This window comes from Macrotis lagotis, chromosome 1, assembly GCF_037893015.1.
Source record: "Macrotis lagotis isolate mMagLag1 chromosome 1, bilby.v1.9.chrom.fasta, whole genome shotgun sequence".
NCBI lineage: Eukaryota > Metazoa > Chordata > Mammalia > Peramelemorphia > Peramelidae > Macrotis > Macrotis lagotis.
Window position 1 is genome coordinate 289,020,153 of NC_133658.1, and position 18,080 is coordinate 289,038,232.

Genomic DNA, 18,080 nt, shown 5'->3' on the forward strand with positions numbered 1-18,080 from the left:
GGTATATGTTCTCCTACTCTGATATGATAGTTCTATTTTGCAGCAGAAGTGAATAGAATTTACTTTTGTTGCTTGTATAACAGCTTTATTAGTTGACTGGCCTTTGTTGCCATAAAATACTCATTTTCTTCTCAGGTGGCATCATGGGGAAATGAGTCCTTTTCATTTTGATGACTATTGGGCCTATACATGCAATGGGATTATTATATTATTATCTTTTCCTCTGCTGTTTTAGCTAGAATAGCCAGAGAGGTAGTTGCCCTTTAAGTGTTTATAAAGCTTTAATAACTCCTAGGCAAATATGAACATTCACCTCTTCCCCTTTCTCTTAGTGGTGCCTCTCTTTCTAGAATGGGAGTGCAGCAACTCCAAATGACTCTCTCAATTGAAGCCTCATTTTAAAGAATCTGATGGCACATACTCTCCTTACATGTTTTATGCTTTTGTAATTAGTTTATAACTTCACCTAGGGCCACTTTGCCACTCCATCTTCCTTTGGCTCACAAAAAAGGATTTTTGTTACCATTGCTTTTGCAAATTTAGGAATAAAAAGTTAATAAGAAATAAGATTAGACTCCATACTCAGAAATTGAAATCCTATTCTCTTTCCCCCCCTTGCTTTTCTGTTAAGATTTGAAACTCACATCTCAGCCAGGTATCATTACTATTGTTGTTTTAGTAATGTATTTCACCCACTATCCATTTTTGCACCATAAATGTTTCTTAAATTAGTTTTTTCCCCTAAGTACAAAACCAAAGTTGTCAGAACACTTTTCTTTTGTCTTTCCCTTCCAGTATATGTGTGTGTACATTCACACATACACCCTCCAAATCTGAAGTTATAAGTCCTGATTTCAGGTCTTACCTGACTTGGGCCTCAATTTCCTCAACTGTAAATAAAGGAATCAGACTAAATAGCTATGGGGTCCCAACTATATCTTGAACTATGATCCCTAGTTATTATTTTAAAATGTTATCCACTTCCCCTCTTTTCCCTACTCAGAAACTCCAACCACCAGCTCAAGGCATGGACACATGCAAACATAAACATAGTAATCTCAAAACTTTAAGGAACTAAAGATTAGCTCCACCCTACAAAAGGACTAAGAGTCCCTACTTCCAAGGGAATTCATTGGTCATTAAACATCATACTTATCTTTCTGGCCTTTTGAAGTACTAGACATTTCTTCCTCTGAGAAGCAGAAACTTTTATGCTTTGGAAATTTTTTAGCATGAAACATAAAATGGGTATTTTGGGAGAGGAGATTTTGGGGGGAAGTTCAAGTAGGTCCCTATGGTAATTTCTTTATGGTGTCATCCACTATTTGCATTTTGGAAAATTGAGGGCTAGGAACTACAAAAGATATTCAAGTAGAAAGGAAAGACCCCAAATCCTTAGCCTTAGAGAGAAGATCATTTGGATGATCATGAGATAAGAGGAGAGTTCTTCTTTGTGGTGCCTGCCTCATGACTTTTCTGTTTTGGATTTAGGAGCTTGTCAGACTCACAATAGAGAAGCAAGAGCATCCATCTCCCACGAGTCCAGTCAAGCCCACCTCACCAGCTTGCAAGCCTGACAGGTAAGCTCCTCAGCCTTACTCTTCAAACAGGGATTCCATAGCCAAGGGAGAAATGGGAGCCAGATCTGGTCATGCTATTGAATGTGAACTGTGATTCTTCTGGTTGCATGACCTTTTTTAATCCTACATTCCTAGATCTGTAAGATGTAGCTCAAACTAGTGGGAAGAGCAGAGGACATGGAATCCTTCAAGCACCTTGGTTAAAATCCCTAGCTGTACAAATCTCTCCAGTTTCTGTCCTGTCTCTTTGACCTTCCCATCCTCTGTTTCTTTATCTAGAAAATAGAGTATGGTACTCACATCATCTATGTCATAGGGTTGTATTGAGGAAAGCTCTCTGTAAACCTTAATGTGAAATATAAATATATATATATATGGTATTTGTTTTTATTATCATCAATCTATTAATGCACTGCCCAAAACATGATTCAGAAGGAGTGTTTAAGGATCTTTAGAAAGGCATTATCTGGGCGGTTAGGTGGCGCAGTGGATAGAGTACCGGCCCTGGAGTCAGGAGTACCTGAATTCAAAGGCGGCCTCAGACACTTCATAATTATCTAGATGTGTGGTCTTAGGCCACTTAACCCTATTGCCTTGCAAAACACTAAGGAAAAAAAAGGCATCATCTAACTGCTTTGTTTATGTGCATAATGGCAAACATTTTTGAGCTTTGGATGAGCAACATTTTTTTTTTTAATTTGAGACCTTTGTAGGTGTGTTTTTTGGTCTGGGGCTTTTTTTTTTGTTTGTTTTTATTTTCTGAAGGTGATAGCAAGGAAATTGCATCACATTGTTAATTATATCAAAAGGATGTTATGGAAAAGTTAATTATCTTACTTAGCTATTTGGCAGCTTCTCATAAAACTTTGTAACTCATTTAACCTGAAAAAATTGGTGGCAATGGTCCCTAATTTTACAGACAGTGAAACTGAAGTCCTTTTAGAGAGGGGTCAGAGGGCTGGAACTCTACCTTCTCTTTTCACTCAGATCCATATTCTTCTGTGCTGTGTTGTCTCTCTCTAAAAAAAATTCTGTTTGCCATTTGCCACTTTTTTTCTTAGTACATATTCCTGTGAATATGCACTAATAGGAGCATAGATCCAGAGTTGAAGGGTGATCTCAAGTTATTTAGTTCAAAGTTTCATTTTTATAGATAAGGAAACTAAGGCCCAGGCAGGTTGAATGGTGGAGCCAGACCTGGAACCCAGCTGCTCATACGATAGGTGTGAAATGCTTTTCCCTGTTACATAATACTCTGAAATTACTCTGCTCCATCCACCTGGATTCTCAATAAACCCCATTTCTCCTTTAAATTCCACAGCCAACCTGAGGTCCCATTGACAGACCGAGAAATGGAGATTCTCAATAAGACAACTGGCATGTCTCAATCAACAGAACTGCTACTTCCTGACTCTACAGATGAAGAGGTTGCTCCTCCCAAGCCCCCCCTCCCTGGCATCCGAGTGGTGGATAATAGGTAATATAACCCTCATCAGCTTCCTATTTTCCAAGTTCTTCTCCAGTTACCACATGCCACCATCAATCTATCAATGACTGGAGAACCTGAGTGATGTGGGTAATGCAACTTAGCAAAGAATTTAAATCTTGATTGAGTTCCTTGCTATTTAAAAGTAGATCCTTCATGTCTTTGAAATGAAATATTCATCAGACAGTTTTCTCTACTTCTTCATCTCAGTCATGTGAAAGCTGAGGTACTTGATTCTGAGTGAAGAAGAGTCCACTGATTTGGGGTTTCTTGTTATTTATAGGGTTTCATCAGACAGAAGTGAGAGTCACAGGTGTGAAGGCTTCTTTGAGAAGTTTTGAATTCACAATGTGGCTGATTTATACTGTCTTTGGCAGAGTTTTTATTATTAGGTTTTGCTGTCACTGGGAATGTTTTCAAGGCCTAACTCTGTTGCATCTGGACACAGAGGAGGAAGAATTTTGGAGGCCAACTAGTTTATTTCAGAGAGAGGGAATATTCTTGTGTCTTTGATCAGATTGAGAAAGGAGACCTCTTTCTTCTTGATGGGGTCCCTTAAGAGGCATCTTCTTCTTTTGTTTTGCAGTCCTCCACCAGCATTACCACCCAAAAAACGGCAGTCTGCACCATCACCTACCAGAGTGGCTGTGGTAGCACCCATGAGCCGGGCCACCAGTGGCTCAAGTTTACCTGTTGGAATCAATAGACAGGTAATGGTGTCATAGCCATGAAAAGCAGGAGATGGGATTAGCTTTTGGTCTTTGGTCATCTGTAAACTGAAAGCAGTAGTGTGGCAGAGATTTTCTGATCTTGGAAATGACCTAAAAGAAAATGACATCTAAAGTGACTTAACTGGAGGAACTTCATAGGATCCTAAATTTGGAACTGGAAAGCATCTACACGATCATCTAATCCAACCCCCCCCCACACTCCCATCATTGTATAGATGGGGAAAAAAAATAGGAACAGAGAGATTGTCATTTTGCCATCAGTAAGTGGCAGAGTGAAGATTTAAACTCAGGGTCTCTAGTTATACTGTTTTCACAAGGCATATTTATGCCTCTCCACAACAAATGAACTTTTACATATTTTCAAGCCTGTGTTTTAATACAATTTGTCTCCTTTGTAGTCCTGTGGATTTCATTTTATGCATTTAAAAACATTTTTCTAAGAAAGGATTCACAGACTTCACTATGCTAAAGGAGTGGATCCATGACACAAAATGGTTGAAGAACCCCCTGGTTTAGAATCATAAGTACTGTGGTATTTCCATGGAATTCTATGGAATGGAACCCCAGAGGTCTCTTTCTCCTCCTGGGAAGACACTGACAGAGGAGCATGTTGAAGTAGAAAAGAGTCCAGGGACCTGGGTTCAAATCCAGATTCTGTTTCCTTATCTCTGAAATGGGGATAATTCTTATTCTATCCTATGGGAATATGAGAGAAATATGTTCAAAGTGCTTTGCTAATTTTAAAGTATCATATAAGTGGTAGATATTATTATAGTCATTTAAATGTTTGTAAGAGCTGTGATTCTTGGGGGGGTGGGATCTTTGAACATCACTGCATCTAAAAACTTTTTTACTCAGCAGCCAAGCTGTGCTGATCCTCTCCACACCTAGCTAGCTCATCCTCCAATCATAGACCCATGCTTCAGCTGGGGGGCACTTGTCAGTCAAGCAGACAGCATTTATGGAACATCCACTCATTCCAGGAACTGATGATGCAAAGATAAAGAAGTGTGTTTCTTTGGGGTAGCCTTCAGGAACTCAGGATACCTACCGGGGCACAATGTAGCTTCAAGCAACTCATTAGAGGGGGAGCTATTGTCATACAATTCTGAGAACCTTCCCTGTAACTTATTGTCCTTCCTATTTGTGAGGGGAAAAGGGAGGGAAAGGACATCCTAACTGGATTGCTTTCAAGAACTTTCCCTTCCCTCTCTGTGACTCCCCTACTTTTTTCCCCTCCTTATCAATTGGTGCTATTTCTGAAGTGATTTGAATTTGTCTCCCTTTTTCATCCAAGGACTTTGATGTAGATTGTTATGCACAGAGGAGGCTGTCTGGAGGCAGCCACTCCTATGGTGGGGAGTCCCCTCGCCTCTCCCCGTGCAGCAGCATCGGAAAGCTAAGCAAGTCTGATGAGCAGCTGTCCTCCTTGGATCGGGACAGTGGGCAGTGCTCCAGGAATACAAGCTGTGAAACACTAGGTGAGTCTGAGCTTATATTAAGCAGGCTCTAACAAGTCTGTTGTGTAGCTACTAGAGCCAGAAACCTCTGTATATATCATTTCCCCTTTGGCAACTTTCCACTGTCACTATTGGTTTCCACACCTATGGTATAATCTATTTATGTAAGCCGACTGCTGAAAATTAACAACCCAAATCATTTGGGCCTCTTTCCTCCCACTTCCACTCCTGGCCCTGAGCTTTTTGCTCCTCCTTAGATTTTGTTGTTTCTATAGATCGTAATTCTATAATGTAAAGGAAGCTATTGATATTATTTCTTGACAAGGCATACTCCCAAAAAAAAATTTTTAAGGGACTTCAAAAAGCTGCTACAAGGATAGGAACAAAGATTTTTTTTTCCTCAAGAATATCTTGAATATCAAGAATATCAATAATACAAGAGATTGTAAAAGGGGGAAAGGGTGGTGAGAATGGTAAGGAGAATTGATGGGTAAAGGAGTAAGATTTTGATTTGCCTCCTGGATAACAAGTACATTTGTTTTTTCTCTCATTTCATGTAGATCACTATGACCCTGATTATGAATTTCTACAACAAGACCTCTCCACTGCTGACCAGATACCTCAGCAAGTAGCATGTAACCTTAGCCCATTGCCAGAATCTATTGGTGAATCTGGCTCTCCTTTCCATGGACGTCCTTTCCAGCTGCCACCAGGCAACTCCCCACAGCTGGAGCTTGGCAATCTCATTCCCACAGTGCATCCTATGGACATGCCTCCTGCCCTGCCTGAGAAGAAGCGTAGGAGTGCAGCCTCTCAGACCACAGACAGCTCTGGCTGTAGAGTCTCCTATGAGAGGCACCCTTCCCAATATGACAACATCATGGAGGATGACCTCCAGAACCCAGCCTCCCTCCAGCCAATATCTTTCACACCTTTTGCTGCTGTCCTCCCTTTCCAGCAAGGGGGCTCCTCAGCCCCTGTTGAGTTTGTTTCTGATTTTGCTGCTCCTGAGTCAACAGGTGACCCTGAGAAACCACCACCGCTACCTGAGAAGAAGAACAAACACAGTAAGCTTTTGATAAGAGAATGAATATTTGTGAAAGTACTTTGTAAACTCACAAATGTAAGGTGTTATCATTATTTTCTTTCGTCCCTTCTCTGATTCTTTCTTTCTTTTCCTGCTTGATCCTTAATCAGTGAGTTTTGCAGGGACTAAGGTACTTCCTGTCCTTTGCCTTGAAGGGTCTTTATTGCTCCATAGGCATTAACCTATGTTGAGGATATTCAACTTCACTGAATAAGAATTTGTGAAAGAGCAGTATGTTATATAGTACAAAAAATATATAGGATCTGAAGCCTGAAGTCCAGGATTTGAAACTAGACTTCATTTCTCATCAAATGGATGATTCTGAGAAAATCCCCAGGCTTTAGTCATCTGTCAGATAAGGGGATTAGGTGAATTGATTGCCAAATTCCCTTCCAGTTCTGAGTCTTTGAGGTAGGAGATCTGACTCCTCATCCTGACTGTAGCTTTCTTTACCTAGCCATATGATCATGAGCAAGTAGTGTGTGAACTCCTTGAGAGTTGAAGCTGTCTTTTGCTTCTTTTTTATCCTTATAATTAGATTTTCCAGTCTATAAAATAGAGATAGCACTCCTTTTCTGGAGTTTTAACAAAGAATGTTCATTATTAATGTGAGCTTTTATCATATTAATTATCATGTTAATTTATGATTAGCTTTTAGAAAAGAATACTGATTTTATTAATTTTGTTCCAAATATGGCCTCTCTGGGAGGGGGTGCTAGTAAAGAAAAGTCTCGTGTGTGTGTGTGTGTGTGTGTGTGTGTGTGTGTGTAAATATTTATTAAGCACCTAAAAGTATATCAGGCACTACACTAAGTTATGATTAAGGATAAAAAAAGAGGCAAAAGACAGTTCCAAATCTCAAGGAGTTCACAAACTACTAGAGGAATAACAAACAAATAAATATATACAAACAAGCTAGATACAACATAAATAGGAAAAAATTAAAAGAGGGAAGATGCTAGGATTAAGAGGGGTTGGGGAAAAGTTCCTATAGATGAGATTTTAATTGGAATTGAAAGGAAGCCAGTTAGTTGTGTGTGTTTGTGTGTGTGTGTCTGTGTTAAACTTTAATTACAAGACATCATGGGCCAGTTATTCTTTGTTTATTCCAAACCAGATGTAACAAAGCATGGTGAGAAAGCTGGTTTTATGATGTAAAACTGACTGCTTAACAAAAGAACAAAGATTTCTTTTGCCTGAGAATAGTTCAAGTTGCAGAATCATCCAACTAGTTGGATGCAAACTCCAGAGCATTTTCTTGGTGCTTCATATCTTAAAGGAAGTCTTAAAATGCCTCCCCCCCAGAAGTCTTGCTCCTTTGAGAATGGGATCCAGGGTAGAATCATGGGGCTTAGAGCTAGAAGGACCTTTAGGGATCTTTGTGTCTACTAAGACAGAAAGTAGTTAAGTCACTTGCCCAGGGCCACACACTTGAGCCAGAATCAGAGCTGGGTTTCTTGTGCTTCCTAAACACACAAACTGTGCTCTCCATCACTTAACGGCCTCTTCTAGTTCTACCTGCTATAGAATCTTAGAGTCATGGACAAAGAGCTCAAAAGACAGAAAGTCAGAAGATTTGGTTCAACCCCACCCCCATTTTACAAATAAGGAAACAGGACCATAGAGGGGAAGTGGTTTGTTCAAGATGATGCAGGTAATAAGTAGCAGAACTGGGACTCAAACCTGGTCCAGATTGGAAAACTAGTTCCCATCGCAGTCTACTTCCCATAAATCCTCAGTTTCTAGAAACTGTATAACTAAGTATGACCAAAGGACAAAAGAAAGACCTTACATCATGGACCACATCCTCAGTTGTATTTAGCATTATTTGCATTTTTAAAATTTAAACAAATATTAGAATTTGGGGTTGAAAGGGACCTTAATGGTTCTTAATCACTAAGATGAATTTTTTTCAGCATCAATACAGGCAAGATGAGAAGTCAGTCCTTTTGACTCTCATTGCTCTTTATATAGTTCATAATAAAATGTTTTTTTTGTTCTCATCTATCTGCCTGATTTCCACATGAGTCAAAAAACCACGTCAGAAGCAGCCATTGATGCAGTGTGTAGGATTTCAGGACTGAGGTCTGGAATATCAGAGTTCAGATTTCGCTTCAAACATTTATTAGCTATGTGACCCTGGTCAGGTCATGGGTCTCTGGTTCCTCAACTCTCAGTTTCTCCAACTCTAAAATGGGGAAAGTAACAACATTGACCATTCAATGTTGTTGTGAAGACCAAATGAGATCATATTGTAAAGTGCTTAACACATAACAGACACTATATAAATGCTTATTCTCTCCATCCTCACTCACTCTCCTTCCCTTGTGGTGAGATAAGGAAATATACAGGCCGGGACTGTAGGAACAGAAAGGAGTGAACTGCCTAGACATAGATCAATCAATTGCTCAATAAATATTTATTAAATACTTTAGCTGTACTAGGTGCTAAGATGAGAAATGAATGTATATTCTGTCAGAGGTGATATCATGTATACATACTGGACTTAGTGACCTCTTAGATCCTTCCAACCCTAGAGCTTTGATGCTGTGTTTATATGTGCAAAACAAATGCAAGAGAATTTGCTTCATTAGGTTTAGGAAGGCATCCTATAGGAAGTGGCCTTTGAGCTAAACTTTAAAGGATTGAACCCCAAACCTAAATTCCATTAGGGCAGTCTGCTAAATCTCTGTGAGCCAATTTGTATGCACATAAATCTAAGAGGGTAATAATGGGACCCAGCTGTTCCTCATTGCCCCAAAGCCATTAACCTATAACTTAGGGGCAAAGTGCTTCTGAGTATTTCTGGTTGTACTGAATAATCAATTATCATTCTATATGAATAATTATGTAGCCTTCACAGCTTGTATGACACTTGATGGGGTTCTATAGGCTAAGAAGATTGTTAGAACATGGGGGAAGGCAACAAACAGACAAACATATATGTGGGGGATGGGGGAAAACATAATTCTTCCCCCTCAGGAGATGATTGTTATATACAGCATTATTTAACTAGGTCTCTAGAATTGATTTTTGAACATCCTTATCATGAAATCAAGTCATCTTCAAGTCATCTTAGGTCACAAAGCAGGAATAAGTGTTTCACAGAATATTAAGGCTAAAAAGGCCCTTATGGTACACATGAGGAAGCTAATACCTCCAGAGGAGAAGGGACCTGCCCAAGTACAAGGATCAAGGTCTCCTTGACTCCTGGTTTAGAACCCATTTCACTATTCCCTTCTGCCTTCACCTTTGTAGGTTAGCTCATCATAGGACTTAGAGAAAAGATCTTTATAGATTGATTAGTCTGGCCTTTTACTTTACAGATGAATAAACTGAAACGAGGAAGAGGGAAGGGATTTGCCTATAATTCCATAGATAAGTGGAAAATGTGAGATTTTAAACTCAAATCTTCTGATTTTCATTACTCTTTCCAACATACTATGTGACTTGTCCATTAATACCTAAATTCTTTGCAATAGTCTTTGTAGTCCAGAAGTAGAAGAATCAATGTTACATGAAGAGTTATTTTCCTTATATAATAAAAGGTTCCTTATATAATATAGCTGAAGCTTAGACTATAAAGCTAATGAGTGGCCCCATTCTGTCAAAATTGGCCAGTTCTGTAAGCCTGGCTTTTTTAATATTATGGGTAATATGAATAAACCACTACACTCTTGTTCTAAAATAGCATTCTAAACCATCTTCTGTACTATCATAATACCCTCTAAAACTTCAACAAATCTATCAGCAAGCATTTATAATTCATTACTTACTATGTGCCTACCACTGTGCTAGAGACTGAGAATACAAAAATAAAAAAGAAACAGCCCCTGTCCTCAAGGAGCTTGCTTTCTTTCAGGAGAGGCAATCAGGGCTAAAATGGAGGTCAGTTGACTCCTCCAGAGTAAAAGCTTTGTCTGTTGAATCAGTTATAGAAATAGAGAAAAGAGGTTGCATTGCCCAGTCTGGGTTCTACTCTGAATGTTGATCTGACATCATCAGTTGAATTAGAGGGGCAAGTATAACAGAGTAGATGGATAAGGGGCCAGTTTTAGACTCAGGAAATAATCCTGAGTTCCAGTCCCACTTTTCTCATGTAGTGGACACATACATGATCTAGGGCAAACTGCATAACATTGCAGGACCCCAGGCAACAGCCCCCTGAGGTTCTAAGATACAGACTTTGTGCTGATCTGCTTTGGTGATGGGAGTTGCTGTCCTACCCGTAGTTTCCTGTATTATTGAAATTATTGAAATGTCTGGCCCCCACCCTCAAAAAAGTAAATTATGCTTATCACAGTCTTTAGCTAGAATTCCTCAGAATAATTCTCTACTCTCTACAATTCAATCCAGTCTCCTACCTATGTCATAAACCTCTTCAATGGAGAGGAACTGTGCTAGGTGTTGGTAATACCAAGTAAAAACAAAATAGTTCCTACCCTCAAGAAGCTTACAGTCTAACAGCATACAACCAAATACAAGCAAATACAAAGTTGTTACTTAAAAGGCATCATAGTAGTCAATAGATAAGAGTGTTCAACTCTGAAGCAGGAATACATAGTTCCAAATCCTTCCTTAGACATTTACTTGCTCTTTTACCCTGGAGCAAGTTACTAAACCTATCTGAACTTTTGTTTTCTCATCATAAAATGGGATTAATAATAGAGCCAGGCTCAGATCTGTTGTGAGAATCAAATGAGAAGATTTCTACAAGTATTTTGCAAATATTAAAAGCACTTTTTGAATAAAGTTACTATTATAATTATAGAGAATATACAAAATATTTTCTAAAGGGAGAAATACTACTAACCATAGCAATCAGGAAAGGCATAGTTTAGGGGATGATTCCTGAACTTCAAAGGAAGCTTGGGATTCTTCAAGACATAAGGGAGACTAAAGGGCATTTTATGCATGGAGGACCGCTTTTCAGAGGCATGAAATTTGGAAATCAAATCTTAAATACAAGGAACCATGAATAAGACTAGATGATAGTGTGTAAAATGGGTTATAGTAAATATGAGGCAAGACCGGAAAGGTAATCAAGAGCCATATGTTATGTGAGCAGCAATAGGAAGTCATTGAAGGGTTTTAAGGTGGGGGGAGGGAGAGGGAATTAGATTTGTATTTTAGGAACATCAGTTTGCTAAATGTGTAGGATTGGAAAGGGGAGAGGCTGGAAACAGCATCACTCTTGGAGCAATACCTGTTTGCCAGCATTACCATTTAGTTTGCAAACATTTACAGTAACAAGTGCTGTAATACAGCTTGAGATGTGAGGTTGTTTGGCAGGACTGACTGAGGACACTTGTCCCTGATCCCATATTTAAGTGGGTGATGCTTTTGAATCACATATTGTGCTGTCTGACCGTGGGTAGTGTTGAGAAAGATGTCAACAGCCCCCCATCTGTTTGTTTCATTTTTCTTATCTGCCATGGAATTTCCTTTGGTGAAAGCCCCCCCTAGTTTTCCTGTTCTCTTATCTTCCTCCTGGAACCATCAACCTCTGTTTAATATAGTTTCTGAAGCTACTCTTAGCCTTTTTGTGCCTTGACTTATTGACTGGTTCAGCCAGCTTCACCCCATTCATACAAGAAACACTTCCATACTTCCCTCTTCATCTTCCCACAAGAGGGTAACTTTCCTTGCTCTAGACAGAGATTCTATGATTTATGGAATAAAAATTTTAGCATTTTTCCTTCCCTTTCTCCTGACTCCTCACACTGCCTGGTGGGGGTTATTTTAGACATTTAAAGTATTTAAGGGAGCAAGGTAATAAAGATCAAATTCTAAATGCTCTGGATTAGGAGTTGGTGAACCTAGGGTTCCATTCTACTTCCAAATGTCTGAGGCTAAGAACAAAGATGCTGCCTTCTATAGCTCAGCTTGAGAGGTCTTGCCTACCTCTGTCATCATCACTGTGGAACATGCCCCCTTCATAGAAGAAACCAAGACTTCTCCTTTCTTCCTTCATGGAAGATACCGATGCTAGGGTACTCTGGATCTTATAGACCAATGATGTAATTTCCCATTTGCTTTCTGATTTGATGTCTCATTAAAAACCAAGCACTAGGGGAGGGGTCTGCAAAGAACAATCCCAGGAACATTTCTATTTTCTCAATCTCCCATTGTAAATGGGAGTGTTTAAAGAGACAGTGTGCCCCCTTTTAACTTATTCAGTCTGCCATGCTGAATTCCCAGTCTCCCCTTCTTTTCCTTTTCTAACATTATTATGAATGTAAAAATGTAGACAAGGATTGCATTGTAGCAGAGCTAGAATAGACACATGATTTTACTCCTGGCCTGTTAGAACTTATTATTGGGCATTCACAGACATGGAAAAGGGAAAGATACCCTTTATGGAGAACACAAACAGAAAGGAAATAAGCATTTTTTTCCTTTACAGGTAGATTTACTACTCTTTATGTCAAGAACCAATTTTTGGGGCAGCTAGATGACACAAAAAACTGGATCTGGAGTCAGGAAGATCCATTCCCTGAGTTCAAATCCAGCCTCAGAGGCTTCCTAGCTATGTGTGAGTTTGAGCAAGTCACTTAAACTACTTTGCTTCAATTTCCTCATCTGTAAAATGAGTTGGAGAAGGAAATGGCAAACCACTCCAACATCTTTGCCAAGAAAACTCCAAATGGACAAGAGAGTCAGACACAACTTGAAACAACTAAACAACAAGGACCAGTTACTGTAGGAGTTTTAGTAAAAATGAAATTGTTTTCCTTTAGGTTAGGCATGTGATATGTTTTGTATTGTTTTACTTCTCCCAGGAATGTTGACTGGATGTTTCATTCCATTTTGCCATCAGAAGGCATGCATATCAATTGAATGCTGTAGCTTGTTTTGGCCTTTTATATACCCTCCTGGTATATACACTGAGCCACTATGTTGTAGTACATAAAGTGCCAGATTTAGTATTAGAAAGACCTGGGCCCAAATCTTCCTTCTGATCCAGATTAGCAATGTGACCATAGATAAATTTCTTAAGCTCTTTGAGCATCCATTTCTAAAGTAAGGGTAGTGGTTGCTGTTGTTGTTTGGTCTTATCTGACTCTTTGACTCCATTTGAGGTTTTCTTGGCAAAGATACTAGAGTGGTTTGCCATTTCTTTCAACTCATTTTACAGATGAGGAAGCTGAGGCAAACAGGGGTAAGTAACTTGGTAACAGTCATTGGTAAAAAAAAAAATGTGTCTAAATGATCAATGTTGGAAGGGATGTGGGAAATCTGGGATATTAATACATTTGTCAATGGAGCTGTGAACTCATCCAACCTTTCTGGAGAGCAACCTGGAATTACACCCAAAGGGCAATAAAAATTGATCTAGAAATACCACTACTGGGTCTATACCCTGAAGTGATTATGAAAAAGGGTAAAAACATCACTTGTACAAAAATATTCATAGTACCCTCTGTTTGTGGTGGCAAAGAATTGGAAATTGAGTGAATGTCCATCAACTGGGAAACAACTTAATAAACTGTCATATATGTGTGTGTGTGTGTGTGTGTGTGTGTGTGTGTGCTGGAACACTATTGTTCTGTTAGAAACCAGGAGGGATGGGAATTCAGAGAAGCCTGGAAAGACTTGGATGAACTGATGCTGAGCCAAGATAAACAGAACCAGAAGAATATTGTCCTAACAGCAACATGGAGGTGATGATCAGCCTTAATGGACTTAGTCATTTCATCAGTGCAACAATCAGGGACAATTTTAGGGGATCTGTGATGGAGAATACCATCTGTATCCAGAGAAAGAATTGTGGAGTTTGAACAAAGACCAAAGACTTATTACCTTTAAAAAAAAATGTGTCTAAGGCCAAATTTGAACTCAGAAAGATGACTCCAGGACAGGGCTAATGACTTTGCACAGATTCAATGCAAGTCAAGACATAACTTTCCTGATATTATTGGTCCTCTTCAGATGCTAAAAATGAACAAGGACACCAGCTCTATTCTCTGTGCCACCTCAGTGTTCAAGTTCCTATAGTACTTTAAAGTAGTTTCTATAATACATGCTTCCCAGGACAACCATGAGAATCCAGGGAGATAGCCTTTTGATATGGTCTGTGGGATGTGGGCATAGTGGTGCAGGCCTGTATGTAATCCCTGCTGTTGGGAAGGCTGAAATCAGTGGATCACTTGAGGTCAGAAGTTCTGAGCTATAGTTGGGCTGAAGTGAGACCCCAGGAGAGAGTACTACCAGGCTGCCTGAGAACAGGTAAACCTGCCCAAGTTGGAAAAATGGAACAAGTTAAAGTTTTTGAGCTGAGCTGTCTCCAAAGCTAGAGGAATACTATTTAGTGATATAGTCTGTAAATCTTAAAGCCATATGTGTTTGTCAGGAATGAGGGACAGACGCAGTTTACGAATCAGGATAAACTGGGTTCAAGTCTCATCTCTGGCAAACATTGGCAAAGTGACCCTGGGTAAGTCACTTAACTATTGAAAGCATCCAGATGACTTTGAAACTCTTAAATTATAGTTGCCCATTTGGCTTGACAGAGGGAGTTTCTCTGAAATTGAGAAGGAATTAAATTTTTCTTATCTTCAAGGACAAGGTCATAAATTTAGTAAAAAAAAACAACTAGGTATTATTATGATTATCATTATTGTTATTTTAAAATTAGCTTAGTTTGAGGTAAATGGTCATTTGATTTTTATTCAATATGTCACATTGACCCCTTAGATAAGCATCAAGCTATTATCTCAATGTCATGTTAAGGAGGACTCTACCAGAACTGTCCCATAGTATGGTAGGGGGACATCAGCATTCTATGCCTAGTTCTTAGTTGGAGAGCCTTAGCCAAGTCACTTAACCTGCTTCTGGCAGAGATAACAGTTCTCCCTGACCTACTGAATAGGATTGTCTTGAGGATTAACAAAATTATGAAAACCTCAGCAGCTTTTGATGGGGGAGGGGGGGGAATTCCAGCCCTATTTTCACCTCACCCTTGTTATCTTTTAGATAAGCTATAGAAATCAAGAAACCACAGTTTGTCAAAGGACCAGGCACTTCCTCCCTAGGCAGGCATTTGAGCACCAGTGTCCTGGACAGGCTCCAGTTTTCATAATTACAGTCTGCCAACCCACACTCCCCCTTGGTTTCAGGCGCCCACTGCAGCTCCCTTCTGTCTAGTCAGCTCAGGGATGCCTGCCACTCGTGTTTCTTGAGCCTGTTTGTGAGGGCCCCTTTCACACAGTCAGATTTGCTGGGCTTCTGAAACTGGACTTGGGAATTCCTAAGAGAAATCTCCTTTCATAATGGAAAACCCTTTGGTTTGGTAAAATGATGAGGAAGAGGAGGAAGAGAATGATAGTGGGGATACTGTTGATTATGGCTTATGCAGAATGCCTTAAGGTTTGTAAAACCTTATACTGGATCTCACTGGATCTTGACAATAATCCTGTGTGCTATTATTTCCCCAGTTTTTTGGAGGAAACCAGAGCTCAGATTAAAGAACTTGTCCATTTTCTCCTAGCAAGGTGATAAATGAAGGGCTTTCTGATTCCAAGTTTTCATGAGATCATAGATTTAGAACTAAAAGAGCCCTTAGGGCTAATTAAGCACTGACCATTTTCTTTATTTGTTTATTCATTTTTTTTAGGTTTTTGCAAGGCAAATGGGGTTAAGTGGCTTGCCCAAGGCCACACAGCTAGGTAATTATTAAATGTCTGAGACCAGATTTGAACCCAGGTACTCCTGACTCCAAGGCTGGTGCTTTATCCACTACGCCACCTAGCTGCCCCTGACCATTTTCTTTAAATCACCAGATTTTACAACTGAGGAAACTGAGTAAAGAAATAACTTTTCTTTTTTCAGTCACATAACTAGTGTCTGAAATAGAATTTGAACTTGTGTCTTCCTGACTCACAGTTCAGCATCCTTATTCAGTATGCCATTTCCATTTCTTTATCCAAAGGAGAGTAATTGCTGATACTTTAAGATAAGATAGCCTTTATAAGTTCTGTCTTCCTAAAACATTATATAGCCAGAAGCTGTGTCTGGGATGAGGATAGAAACAAAGCATTTTCTTTGGAATCAGCCTTAGAGCTTTAGCAAGTTGAAACTAGCGCAAGAATTGTGCTTTTGTGTTGGCAGTACCCAAGAGGCTGAGCTCATGTAACGGGGATCGCCATCATCTGCTCCTACCCCACTGCCCATTATTGTAGAGCTCCATGTCCTCCAGCTGCTAAAAATGTCTATTGATGTTTAAAAGGAGACTTTGAAATCAGCCAGAGAATGTTCTGTGGGCACCTGGAGCCACAGGGGGGCTAAGAAAGAAAAAGAGAAGCTTCCACTCTTCCTAACTAACCAGCTCAGAGTCACTGCCCCTTATTCATTTCTCTAAGCTCCATTTTGGTTCCTGATTGAGCTACCTGCCTTTATGCCAGCCTGAAAATATAAATTCACTTTTCCTGTTTTCAGACATAAAAAAGATTTCTTGAAGTAGTTCCCTGGGGAGAAAGCCTGTTTGATTCACTTCTGAATTTCAGCTCCCTTTGAGAGGTAGTAGTGTTGTAGGAAGGGTCTGGTCTTAGAGACTTCAAAGTCTTGATTCTGAAAGGTCCTAGATATTTGTGAACCTGAGTAAATAATTGAACTTATTTGAGCCTCAATCTCAGTCCTATAAAGTGGATAGAATTCAAAGATGCTAGCACTGCATTCCTCACCAGTTTGTTATGGCAAAGAGTACTTTGGAAACCTGAAAGTATATTAAAATTATAATAATTATTATTATCAGATACTGAAGTAGCCTAAGATTAAAATACCTTGGTTTAAAAAAATCTTAATTTCTTTCCCATGCATTTCATCACTTGAAATGTCTGTACTATAATTTAATTTCTATTGTCTAACAATTCTTGAGTCCCTTAGGCTCATGCAATTCTGGAAGGGATCTTAGAGGCCATCTTGTCTGATTCTCTCTTTTTACAAAAAAAAGAGAAAACTGAGACTCAGAAAAGCTAAGGGGCTGTGTCTACAAATGCTGCTAGGGGTATAGTAAATTATAGAGATGGGTTTGGAACCCTGGGTCCTTAGATTCCAAGTCCACACATCCATCCATTTATCCAAATCCACTATACTAAGCTTCTGCCTCCTACTAGCTATTGTGAGGGTCCATGGAAATCCCTTATGTATGGATCTTAACATTCCCAGATGGAAGCCACAACTTTTAGCATTCTAATTAGTAAAAGTATTAAGTTTTTGCTTCAATTTAATTCATTTACATTATAGTACTAGACTTTAACCCTTCTCCTACATTACCTTCTCATCCAAAGACTTGCAAATACCTTAAGCCCAAATAGCCAGAGTAATTACATAATTATGAGTTAAGTAATTAAGTAATTTGAAAAAAGTCAAGTCTGGAAGGGCTGGGCAGCCTAGGTTCTCAATCCACAAGGACTGATTAGGTGCTTCTGTAGGAAAGTGTGCCTAGGATATACAAGCTAACCAAAGAAATTTGTCTGCAGGCTTTGTCTGTCTTAGGATTCAGGTTCCTGTCACTTGATGGCTTGATCCATTTCTTTGTTTTGGTAAAAGCCTGGCCACCACTACCTGCCAAAACCTGCCTTTGTCAGAAATCTGATCATTTGCTGGCCATGAAATGTTGGCTTCTCAGAGAAACCCTCTGGATTCTGCCAAAACGAACCGAGGTGACTTTAGCAATTGAACTTGTAAAGCCTAATGAATTGCAGGTTGATGCCCTCGTGTGAGGGCTTAGAGCTT

General features: G+C 39.4%; 1 protein-coding gene across 13 annotated transcripts in view; it reads left to right on the forward strand.

The window, feature by feature from the left end:
- The window catches only part of RAPGEF1 (Rap guanine nucleotide exchange factor 1), a 195,932-nt gene that overhangs the window by 108,382 nt on the left and 69,470 nt on the right, over positions 1-18,080 (forward strand). For all 13 annotated transcript variants that reach the window (XM_074210861.1, XM_074210871.1, XM_074210858.1 and 10 more), the window contains 5 exons: positions 1,492-1,580; positions 2,902-3,057; positions 3,653-3,776; positions 5,095-5,278; positions 5,818-6,324. In XM_074210861.1, the coding sequence (XP_074066962.1) occupies positions 1,492-1,580; positions 2,902-3,057; positions 3,653-3,776; positions 5,095-5,278; positions 5,818-6,324 (1,060 nt within the window). The remainder of the gene's footprint in view (positions 1-1,491; positions 1,581-2,901; positions 3,058-3,652; positions 3,777-5,094; positions 5,279-5,817; positions 6,325-18,080) is intronic.